At 36.6% G+C, this 12768-nt stretch overlaps 1 protein-coding gene across 1 annotated transcript; it reads right to left on the bottom strand.

The window, feature by feature from the left end:
- Positions 1-6427: 6427 nt before the first annotated feature.
- Positions 6428-7011, bottom strand: LOC134255864 (ADP-ribosylation factor 1-like). The gene has a single exon (XM_062738432.1). The coding sequence runs from the start codon at positions 6991-6993 to the stop codon at positions 6559-6561; it is 435 nt and encodes a 144-aa protein (XP_062594416.1). The 5' UTR covers positions 6994-7011; the 3' UTR covers positions 6428-6558.
- Positions 7012-12768: the final 5757 nt, after the last annotated feature.

Raw genomic sequence — 12768 nt, 5'->3', positions numbered from 1 at the left:
TCCTTTACTATAAGTAACCACAAGTCTCTGTTGAGACTGAAGTTCTACTGGTTTTTACTTATACCAAAGGAAGAGAAAAGTAGCAGTTGGGAATTGAAACTTTACAACAGCAATAAATAGAATAATGATCCTTGATCCGTTATGTTCTTAGTGTAGTCTACTTGTGTGCCAAGTTATATATTTATTTTTAGAAACAAAGGCAACACCGTTCATCGAAATCAAAAATTGATAAACAGAATTATGTATCTTAGTGTAGTCTACTTGTGTGCTAAGTTATATTAAAATCAGACCAAAACTGTAGGAGGAGTAGCATTTTGAAAGTATTTCACAGAAATTTCTATTTTTAGTAACAAAGGCAACACCGTTCATCGAAATCTAAAATCGATATATGGAATTATGTATCTTAGTGTAGTCTACATATGTGCCAAGTTATATTGAAATCAGACCAAAACTGTAGGAGGAGTAGCAGACAGTTTTGGTCTGATTTCAATACCAGGGTATAACTTGGCACACAAGTAGACAACACTAAGTTACTCAATTTCGACGAACGATGTTGCCGTGGTTACTAAAAATAGAAATTTCTTTGAAATTGTTCCAAAATGCTACTCCTACTACAGTTTTGGTCTGATTTCAATATAACTTGGCAAGCAAAAAAAAAAAAAAGGTAATGTCCATTTCCCAAAAACGAAAAACCAATTTCGTGGGAGGGGGGGGGGGGGTAAACCAACGAAGCAATGATCAAATTCTAAACTAAGTATATATTTGGAAAAAAAGGGGGGGGGGCTAAGCCCCCCTAGCCCCCCCCCCCCCCCCCAGTTCCGACGCCTATGAGTAAACTATATAGTGCTTTCATAAACAAACGAGTAGTAAGCTTTCTTGAAAACCAAAAAGTTCTTGTAGATGAGCAAAACGGTTTTCGAAGACATAGATCATGTGAGGATCATATTTTTACTCTAAACAGTGTAATTAGAAATGCACAATCACTTTTTGTAGCGTTTATTGACTTGAAGAAGTGCTTTGACTTTGTAGACAGAAACATGATGTTGTACAAACTCTTGTTCACGGCGTGGATGGTAAAATTCACAATTCAGTCCGGAGTATATACCAGTCCTCAGAAGCCTGTAGCCTATTGAATGGAAAACGTACACCGTGGTTCTACTGTAAAACAGGCGTAAAGCAGGGAGATAATCTATCACCAACACTTTTCTCCATATTTACGAGGGGTGATCAAAAAGTTCGCGAACTATCTCTATATTTACAAAACCGCAATTCAGATCAGAATGAAATTTGGCACACAGAGAGTCATACACATGGTCTATAAATAGCATATGTAATAGAACGTTTTACCCCATGTTTGTGACGTCACAATTAAAAATGACGTCATAAGGTGGATCACTTGTGACAAAAACTGGTTGACTCAGTCGTATTCGAGAAACGAACGGCTGTAAAGTTAAACTATACGTATATCTTAGAAATTCACGTATATCTAAGAAATTCCTTTGTAGAAGTTTACAATAATTTTTACACGGTTAATGAAGACAAAAGACTTGCCATAAGTTTAGTCATTAATTGGATTGATTGTTTAAGTGATGGAAGGGAGATGTTTAAAAATGATGTTTGTTCTGTTGCCCGGTGAAAGCAAACTGGGAGAGAGACGTGTCTTTTGTTAAGCAATTTGATTTGAAAGATCGCCAACTTAAAGTTAGAAAAATAGATGCATATCTTTACAATCATATAGTTAAAAATATCGTTTACTTTAGACTTTCAACATATCAGATATGATAAAGTGAAGGCACCCATACTTTATCCACATGAAATAAACGACGCTAAAAAGACAGAGGACTTGGGTTTTGATGGTCACTATGCTCATACTACAAAAGGATATCATTACCCACCCAAACCATTGCAGATACTAGGCCATTTCTGACAAATTGACTGTTTTTGTTGCAAAAAATAACTTGCATGGTAAGAAATATAAGAGTCCGAAAAAATTTTAAGCTTCTGTGACAGAACGCTAAAGAGCATGTCACGTGATCGTCTATATCACGTGATCCGCGCATGGGAAGAATGGTTGCAGATGCGCATTAAAATAGGAGAATCCGATGGCTACTTTGAATTATTTTCAACACTGAAACCCCATATCATTTCTTTTTCGGAAGTTATTCAATTAGTTCGCGAACTTTTTGATCACCCCTCGTATAAACGATCTCGTGAAGGAAATCAATGCTCTTGACTTTGGGATAGACCTACCTGCTAGAAAACTATCTGTACTACTTTATGCGGATGATATCGCCCTCATTGCCAAGAGTCCAGAAGATCTACAGTGTATGTTGGATAAACTTCATCAGTGGTGCATGAGATGGAGAGTACTGATCAACACTGATAAATCAAAGTGTGTTCATTTCAGGAAAGTGAGAACGAAACAGACAACGTTTGAATTTGTTATCGGCAAAAATAGATTGGAGAAAGTTGACCAATACAAATATTTAGGTGTAACGTTCACTTTCAATGGAAACTTCACAGAGAATGCAAAGATTCTTTCAAAAGCTGGAGGAAGAGCGCTTGGGAAGATAATCTCCAAAATACATACCAATAAAGACTTTGGAATTAAAGCTTATGAGAGGTTGTATTACTCCTGTGAAGTTCCCGTTCTGGATTATGCATCGGGAGTATAGGGATACAGCAAATACCAGGCCGTTGAAAATATCCAAAACCGAGCAAACCGATATTTTTTGGGAGTGCATCGTTTTGCACCTAGACTTGTCCTATACGGAGATATTGGTTGGTTTATTTGATAAAATAAATTATGTCAAAAAGGACACTAGCTATTATCGACGGTGGGTGAATATGGTTCGGTATTGGAACAGAATTCTTGCGCGATGGACAATGACCGTATCACCAGGCTTGCATTCGATATGGATTATAGGCTTTGTACTAATAACCGGTGTAGTGAAATCAAGGATATATTCCGACAACTCCAACTAGGACATGTCTTTGACTCACAGGTAATGGTGGATATGAAAACGGCTGAACTGTGTATATTACGTAATTACTCATCTCTATGGGAAGTCGCTGTCTTATATACCCGATATTCCAAAACTACGTACATACGTAACTTTTAAATCCACCTATGAACAGGAGGAATATGTGAAACTAAACCTAAGCAAAACGGAACGCTCACACCTTGCCCAGTTAAGGTGTGGCATTTTACCTTTACGAGTAGAGACAGGACCTACATTGGTGAACGACCAGAAGAGAGAGTATTACGGTTCTGCGATGCCGGAGTTGCTGAAACGGAAACCCATTTTGTACTAGACTGTTCATTTTATACAGACATTCGACGAAGCTTCTTCGGTAATCTGATAGAATCTGATAAATTTCTATCTATGGATAGCAGTGAAAAAATGAAAACTTTGACAACTGATTACGCAAGGAAGCTCGCCAAGTTTGTGGTTAAAGCCTATACAGAAAGGAGAAATAACATTTATAAATGAATTTCTTGTTAAAATAACTGTTAATGCTATGGACAATTATTTCACTTCTATGAGCCTAAGTAAATTAGTCAGTGGAATATACAATGTACATACACTATCAGTATGTGGACAATCATTTTAATATTTCATTTCTATGAGCCCAAGTAAATTAGTGAATGAATTATACAATGTACATACACTATTAGTCCGTGAAGAAAATATATGATTTAAATGCAGGTGACATATAGGCCCAAAGGGCCGGGTGTATAAAGTTTCAGTCTTTATATTTGAGATATATTATAATATTATGTTGTATTATACAAGTCACTATAATAAATAAATTATCATTATTATTATTACAGAATATAGCTATTAGCCTGGTATTAGATAAACACTGAAGTTGTCACGGTACTACATTTGTGAACAGATTAATTAAGAATTGTTAGTGTCCTTTCCGACATATTTTATTTTATCAAATAAAATATGTCAGAAAGGACATTAATCATTCATGAAAAACACCGTTCTTTACTTGACTGCCCTCTCTTGCAGTTGTGACTTGCATAAATGGGTGTCCAACTTTTTGATTAATTTAAATAAAATCTGCAATGTTGGAAGTCATTGATCGCCTTTACCCTCGCTTTCCAATATTTTCAAATATTCTTAAACAGCATGCCTTCAAATTATTCATTTTGTAGAAAAAATATAGTTTTTGAAAGAGGATTTTTGGGAACATGGTTTTTATAGAAAACGATATTTGCTTCCGTATGAAAATGCTAAAACCTTATAAATGTACATCTAGTTCTATAAGAATTTTCCAGTCAATTTTACAACAAAGTAAAGTTTTTAAAAAGACTCGCGGGAACCAGTTTTAAAATCTTTTCTTAATCCTAAATAGCACCCAAGATAAAAAGGAACAAGCAAATTCAAACAATTGTGGTCCCCCGCTTTCGGTGTCTTTGTGGGTGAGATGTAATTTTTTATGACATATTGTGTCTAATATGAACACCCTATGATATGTCATTTTTTAAATATAAGGTCAATCGTGAAGGTCAAGGGGTAAGAAATCATAGCATGCTCGGAATTATCTTGTCACAGGTAATACACATGTCATATATGAAAGCCCAATCTCTTCTCAATATAAGGAACAAGATGTATTTGTGAAACCCTGATGACCCCGAATAGCAACATAACGAAGATTAAAAATTTTCTTAAATGCAAATTAAATATATTATTACCCAAAGTAGGGTTTTTCTCACAAGAAATACGATTGTGAAATACAAAATCCCTAGCACCACCTGTTCAAAAGTTATAGTCGAGGATAAATTTTTGAAAGGTAGGTCAAACTCCAAGGTGAAAGGGTCTGAGTTGTTGGTTTCTTAAGAAAGGTCTTGTCACAAGTAATACATATGTAAAGGATGAAAACCCTTACCCTCACCATTCAAATGTCATGGCCAAAGTTAAAGTTTTTTTTTAAAGTAGGTGAACTCCAAAGTCAAGGTCAAAGGGTTAAAGTTCTTGGTATCTAATGAAAGGTCTTCTCACAAGGATAACATATGTGAAGTATAAAAGCCCTAGCCCTTACCATTCAAAAGTTACAGTCAAGGTTAATGTCTTCATAAGTACGTAAATCTCCAAGGTCAAGGTCAAAAGGTCATGTTGGAGTCCAATGAAAAGGCTTGCCATAAAGAGTACATATGTGAAATATGAAAGTCCGTGGATTTACCGTTCAAAAGTTGTGACCAAGGTTAAAGTTTTTAAAAAGTAGTTAAAACTCCAAGTTCAAGGTCAAAGGGTCAAAGTTCTTGGTATCCAATAAAAGGTCTTCTCACAAGGATTAAATATGTGAAGTATGAAAGCCCTAGCCATTACCGTTCAAAAGTTATGGTCAACGTTAAGTTTTTTCATAAGTACGTAAATCTCCAAGGTCAAGGTCAAAAGGTCAAAGTTGTTGGTATCCAATGAAAAGTTCTTGCCACAAAAAATTACATATGTGAAATATGAAAGTCCTAGTATCTACCGTTCAAAAGTTGTGACCAAGGTTAGAGTTTTTAAAAAGTAGTTAAAACTCCAAGGTCAAAGGTATCCAATAAAAGGTCTTGCCACAAAGAATACATATGTGAAATATAAAAGTCCTAGTACCTACGGTACCATTCAAAGTTATGGCCAAAGTAAAAGTTTGGAATTTTTGTGTTAAAGTGGGCCAAACTCCAAGGTCAAGGTCAAAAGGTCAAAGAACTATATGCGGTATTAACCAACATTTGCCCCCCAAAATCAAACTTTGATGGAGTAATATTTAATTAAGTCCTTAAACAGGGGAGTATATGCTGACTTCAAAGCACTGAAAAATTTCATAAGTAATGACGTCATATGTTCGTAATGACGTCACAAATATGACGTAAATTTCAGTTTTCTATGAATTTTGCAGAAAAATGTACATATTTCGTAAATATTTTAAAATAAAAAGTCACCGAGCGCATGTGTGTTCAGGATTAATAATTTGATGTAATGTGTAGAATGATAATATCAATGAAATATGTCAAAATATATATGTTCCTGAACACACATGCGCTCTATAAATTCTAAAAAAAATTGTTGAAATTTTGTCCATTTTGTCCTCTTTCTGAAAAAGGATATAAAATGTTGAATATAGTTTGTTCATTTGACCCTGTTAAAAACAGAAATTGTGAATACACTGCTCTGGAACTATAATATTTTCTGTTAACTTATATTTCTCGTGTACATACAATTTATTGAATTCAGCACATTTCAGGAAGTTTTCAAAATTTGACTTTTGTGGGTTTTCAAACATATGCAATATACACATATACTCTTTGGTGGTTACCCAAATTAAATTTTTTTAATGGAATATATATGTGAAATATGAAAGTCATAGCTCCACTAAATCAAAAGTTATGGGCAAGGTTAAAGTTTTTGTGACGGACGGATGGACAGACTGACTGACTAACGGACAGCTAGACAGACGACTGAGATTAAATGTTTCCTCGCTTTCGCGAAAGCGGGGAAAAAATCCAAAACTATAGTATTGCACATGTACAGGACACGACCAATGAATTGACTACTGTCATCAATCAAACATAAAGCTTTTCATCTTCATAATCGGTTGCCATATGTATGCAGAGAAACGATCTTCTTTAGGATTTCTTAATGCAGGTTCATTTTGTTGTTTGGCTGTTTCCTTGACAATCCATTCCATTAATTTATCGAACTCCGTTTCCACTTCGTCAGTGGGTCTGATTGTCGTCAGAAAAGCTTCACAAGGCCTATCTTTCTGAATGGTCTCAATTTCTAGTTCTTCCATTATCTCATCTTTTGACATACTATCGGGAAAATCTCTCATATTCAAAGCGACAGCAATAGGAACACCATTCACTTCAACTTCTGAAGGCGCAAGTCTATGTAGTTCCTCTTTTGCATCTGTAATTTTATTTCTGTTGATACAGTCTACAACAAGCACAAAAGCATTAGTCTTTGGGTAGTAATGCCTCAAGAGCGGCCTCATTTTATCCCTTGTACCTACATCCCAGGCGCGGATCCAGGATCTTGAGTTAGGGGGGGCGCCAAAATAGGCAAGGGGTCTGGGGGCCGCCTTGAGGCCCCCAGTGGGTCCAGGGCCAAGCCCTGGTGGGGGCCCAGGGGGCGAAGCCCCCGGAAGCTCCTGGATTCTAGAGATTTTGAAGGGTTAAAATGAGGTCTACCAAAGCCCTGGTGGGGGCCCAAACTGGATTCTAGAGATTTTGAAGGGTAAAAATGAGGTCTACCAAGTAGACATATTTGATTTACGCTAACTTTGACAATTTTAGGGGGGGCGCGCGCCGGGTGCGCCCCCCCTTAAATCCGCCACTGCTGATCCCAAACTGCCACGTCTAGATTCTTGAATTTCAATGTCTCCACAGTAAATCCTATGGTAGGAATTGTTGTGACAATTTCTCCGAAATGGTAATGGAATAGAATGCTTGTTTTTCCGGCAGCATCCAAGCCAAACATCAAAACCCTCACTTTTTTACGTCGGCAAAATATACCAGCCAAATTCCCCATTTATGGCTTACAGGAATAGCGTATTCCTTAAATGGCTTAACCAGAGAAAATAAACAATCTCACATGAACATCGAGTCCGATGTAAAAATACTTGGTCTATGGAACAGTTATATATAGGTGGTCAAGGTTTTGTCAGAGACATATAATATCATATGTCTCTGATTTTATATTTGATTCAATGAAATATTTTTAAATCTTAAACAAGAGGCCCATGGGCCACATCGCTCACCTGTGAAGCTTTGACCATTCTGTTCTTTACCAGATTCGCCCCTTGTAATACATAATGCATCCCCAACCTACCCCACTTATCATAATGTAGACATTTTGAAATCTACACTACCCCAGGATCCTTCCATGTGCCCATTGGTTCTTGAGAAGAAGATTTTCAAAGATTTTTGCTATATATTTCTATGTAAAACTTTGATTCCCCATTGTGGCCCTGCCCTTCCCCCCGGGGGTCATGATTTGAACAATTTAGAATCTGCACTATACCAGGATGCTTCCACATAAGTTTAAGCTTTTCTGGCCCAGTGGTTCTGGAGAAGAAGATTTTCAAAGATTTTTCCTATATATTTCTATGTAAAACTTTGATTCTCCATTGTGGCCCCGCCCTTCCCCCGGGGGTCATGATTTGAACAATTTAGAATCTACACTACCCCAGGATGCTTCCACATAAGTTTCAGCTTTTCTGGCCCAGTGGTTCTGGAGAAGATTTTCAAAGATTTTTCCTATTTATTTCTATGTAAAAATTTGATTCCCCATTGTGGCCCCGCCCTTCCCCTGGGGGTCATGATTTGAACAATTCAGAATCTACACTACCCCAGGATGCTTCCACATAAGTTTCAGCTTTTCTGGCCCAGTGGTTCTGGAGAAGAAGATTTTCAAAGATTTTTCCTATATATTTCTATGTGAAATTTTGATTCCCCACTGTGGCCCCGCCCTTCCCCCGGGGATCATGATTTGAACAATTTAGAATCTACACTATACCAGGATGCTTCCACATAAGTTTCAGCTTTTCTGGCCCAGTGGTTCTTGAGAAGAAGATTTTCAAAGATTTTTCCTATATATTTCTATGTAAAATTTTGATTCCCCATTGTGGTCCCGCCCTTCCCCCGGGGATCATGATTTGAACAATTTAGAATCTATACTATACCATGATGCTTCCACATAAGTTTCAGCTTTTCTGGCCCAGTGGTTCCTGAGAAGAAGATTTTCAAAGATTTTTCCTATATATTTCTATGTAAAAACTTGATTCCCCATTGTGGCCCCGCCCTTCCCCCGGGGGTCATGATTTGAACAATTCAGAATCTACACTACCCCAGGATGCTTCCACATAAGTTTCAGCTTTTCTGGCTCAGTGGTTCTTGAGAAGAAGATTTTCAAAGATTTTTCCTATATATTTCTATGTAAAACTTTGATTCCCCATTGTGGCCCCGCCCTTCCCCCGGGGGTCATGATTTGAACAATTTAGAATCTACACTAAACCAGGATGCTTCCACATAAGTATCAGCTTTTCTGGCCCAGTGGTTCTGGAGAAAAAGATTTTCAAAGATTTTTCCTATATATTTCTATGTAAAACTTTGATTCTCCATTGTGGCCCCGTCCTTCCCCCGGGGGTCATGATTTGAACAATTTAGAATTTACACTACCCCAGAATGTTTCAACGTAAGTTTCAGCTTTTCTGGCCCAGTGGTTCTTGAGAAGAAGATTTTTTAATGACCCCACCCTATTTTTGTCTTTTCTTGATTATCTCCCCTTGTGAGGGAGCTTGGCCCTTTATTTTAACAATTTAAATTCCCCTTCACCCAAGGATGCTTTGTACCAAGTTTGATCAAATTGGCCCAGTGGTTCTTGAGAAGAAGTCGAAAATGTGAAAAGTTTACAGACGGACAGACAGACGGACAGACAGACAGACAGACAGACGGACGGACGACGGACAAAATGTGATCAGAAAAGCTCACTTGAGCCTTCGGCTCAGGTGAGCTAAAAACTGCAGGTCCATAACATGCAAGCATCTCAGACCATATGAAGTGTGTTCAAATTTTGACAACAGGGTTAGAGATAGTGGCATTGACTGGTTGAGTGACAATAAGCAGAAGAAAATTCAATTCTAATCTCTTTAAATTTAACAGGGTCGATATACCAGCCTTTCAGATCTAATTTAGCATCTTCATGAAGGTTGCAAGTCATGACCTCTGTGGCGCAGGGTCAACATTTCACAAAGGAATGTGTAGGGGGAAAATCCATGATAATATGATACCTAAAAAATCAAGATGGTTTACTCTGGATCCACATACGTCGCCAGCCAGGTCTACCCGTCATTGGTCGTTTCGAATCCTGCATACTTCATCTGCCAGATCTTGAAACGTTTTCTTTCTCTGGTAGGCCTTATCATACCTCTCTTCCCAAAATACAATTAACTCATCTGTTATGACTTTCATACTGTAATAAGACCAAAGCAATATGTTTGAAACAGGTTTGTCTGTATGTTGTTTGGTAATATCAGTTTTCGACCAAGTTCCACCTACATCTCCATTGAAGCTGATAGGATTCTCGATTAGGGTATTGGGCAACTCTTGGTGTTTCACCTTCTTTTAAAGAATTGATGAATTGTTCATCTGTTCCGTCCCCTTTTCTGTTCTTTTCTAGATTGTCTGCTAGCTCTCTCAGTACTAGTTCGCGTTACCTGCTGTATGATCTGCCTTGTGTTAAAGCAACATTGCAAGATGATAAAATATGTTCTAGAGTGTCTGTCTTCGCCTTTGTCTCGCAGTTTATGTTTTCTTCAAGTCTTCAAAAGTGCAGTTTTGTTGGTGAAGGGAGTAGGTTATAGACATATATTAGAAGGAACAAATGCGGTATGGCTCCATCCGCCTAATTTCTCCCCATTTTAACTTTATTTCTGTTGTTGCCTACATTATACCGGGGGTATATGTGCCTTGTCCTCACTTTTCCGTTACTTAGGTTTTTTCTCATTTCTTATTCCATTTTCTAAATCTTAGCCTGGACCACTCCATGTTTTTTTTTTGTTTTTTCTGCATTGTTAGTCTCCAACTCTACGTTTGGTTCCATGTCCCTGCTTCACCTATACTATTGTGCTCATTCTATCTGTATTTTTAAGTCTGTTTTTTTTGCATGCTGGACTGCATTTCTGGATTGACAATTTCCTTCTAGTTTTTAATTCTCTTCTTTCTCTTCAAATCTACTCATCTTTTGAGTCTCCTAGGGTGAAAACTAGCCTGGTTTTAGGACATTATACAAAGATTGTAATTAAGTCTTCATTTAACCTATATTAACATCAACAGTAATAATGTTCTTAAAGGGACTGAAGTTGAAATAAAAAAGAAAAGTAAGAATACTGAAATGGATTTGTGTAAGATTTTCAATATCTGGGCACTGTAGGGTTTTTTGTCATTGAAAATCTGTATCTGTAAAATGCAGGGTGTATGCTTCAGCTTGATATATGGTGGAATGCAAAACTGAACTCGTTTATTATTAAGAATGTTATTTATTTTCACAGCATCTATCACTTGTTTGCAAATTTAAGTCTTGTATTCTGTGATAAAAGAATCTAAGTATGGACTTGCTTTATTTTCTTCAAATATTTTATTCAAAAATTTCAAGGAAACACAATTCAGTTTTGTGCGAATGAGATGTTTTGTTTTGAACATATTTTATTGACAACAAGGATTGGACACAAGTTCCAAAAACTTAGATAGGCTTCTCCCATACATAAAATTTCAGAAGCCATACACTATTTACAATGTTTTACAATAATATACATGAAAACAATAGCTAGTATTGCCAAAAATATCAATTAATATTATGTTTATTATAATGACGACAACAACCATAAAAAATAGTTTCAAAAGAGGTAGTAAATACAAACAAGCAAATTCAAAGAATTGTGGTCCCCCCGCTTTCGGTGTCTTTTTGGGTGAGATGTCATTTTTTAATGACATTTTGTGTCTAATATGAACGCCCTATCATATGTCATCTACTTAGAATATTATCACTGAACTCCAAGGTCAAGGGGTCAAAATTGTTAAAGTTTTTGGTATCCAATGAAAAGTCTTCTCAAAAGAATTACATATGTGAAGTATAAAAGCCCTAGCCCTTACCATTCAAAAGTTATGGTCAAGGTTAAAGTTTTCTCATAAGTACAAAAAATCTCCAAGGTCAAGGTAAAAAAGTCAAGGTTGTTGGTATCAAATGAAAGGTCTTGCCACAAGGAATACATATGTGAAAGATGAAAGTCCTGGTATCTACTGTTCAAATGTTGTGACCAAGGTCAAAGTTTTTGAAAAGTAGGGCAAACTCCAAGGTCCAGGTCTAAGGGGCAAAGTTTTTGGTATTCAAAGAAAGGTCTTCTCACAAGAATTATATATATGAAATAGGAAAGCCCTAGCCCTTACCATTCAAAAGTTATGGTCAAGGTTAAAGTTTTTTGATAAGTTCGGAAATCACCAAGGTCAAGGTCAAAAGGTCAATGTTGTTGGTATCCAATAAAAGGTCTTGCTACAAAGTATATATATGTGAAATATGAAAGTCTTAATATCGACCATTCAAAAGTCATAACCTGAGTAAAAGTTTGGAATTTTTGTGTAAAAATGGATCAAACTCCAAGGTCAAGGTCAAAAGGACAAATTTGGTGGTACCCAAAGAAAGGTCTTGTGACAAGGAATATACACATGAAATATGAAAGTCATAGCTCCACTAAATCAAAAGTTATGGGCAAGGTTCAAGTTTTTGTGACGGACGGACAGACTGACGGACAGACAGACGGACGGACGGACAGACGAATGAGATTTAATGTCCCCTCGCTTTCGCGAAAGCGGGGGACAATAATTGTTAATTGAAACGACCAGTATCCTGAATAAATTTTTGAACAATAACAAATACTCTTTCCTTTTCTTGCAAAGATAATGATTCATCTCCCCAAAAGTAGAGTATGTACATTTAACATTTTTACATTTTTGACTACAAGTAAAGAGTTCAACATTAAACGTCTAACTTTAGATATTTTCTACACACAAAAGAAAAACGATGACTATCCTTATATCCGCAAGAACAGTTTGGATTCGTAATAATGTTGCATCTATATATAAGCGAATGAGATGAAGATCCAATTGTTCATTGAAGTAAGTTGAAGGTAAAAATGAATTAAATGAGACTTCATGTATAATTCGTTTAATGTATTATCGATGTCCATTTCCACACTTACATCTTGGTGTCGTGT

This window comes from Saccostrea cucullata, unplaced genomic scaffold, assembly GCF_032062105.1.
Source record: "Saccostrea cucullata isolate Sc308-1 unplaced genomic scaffold, CSIRO_AGI_Scuc_v1 ctg78, whole genome shotgun sequence".
Lineage (NCBI taxonomy): Eukaryota > Metazoa > Mollusca > Bivalvia > Ostreida > Ostreidae > Saccostrea > Saccostrea cuccullata.
The sequence above is the reverse complement of the archived record's forward strand: the minus strand, read 5'-3'. Positions and strand labels throughout refer to the sequence as shown.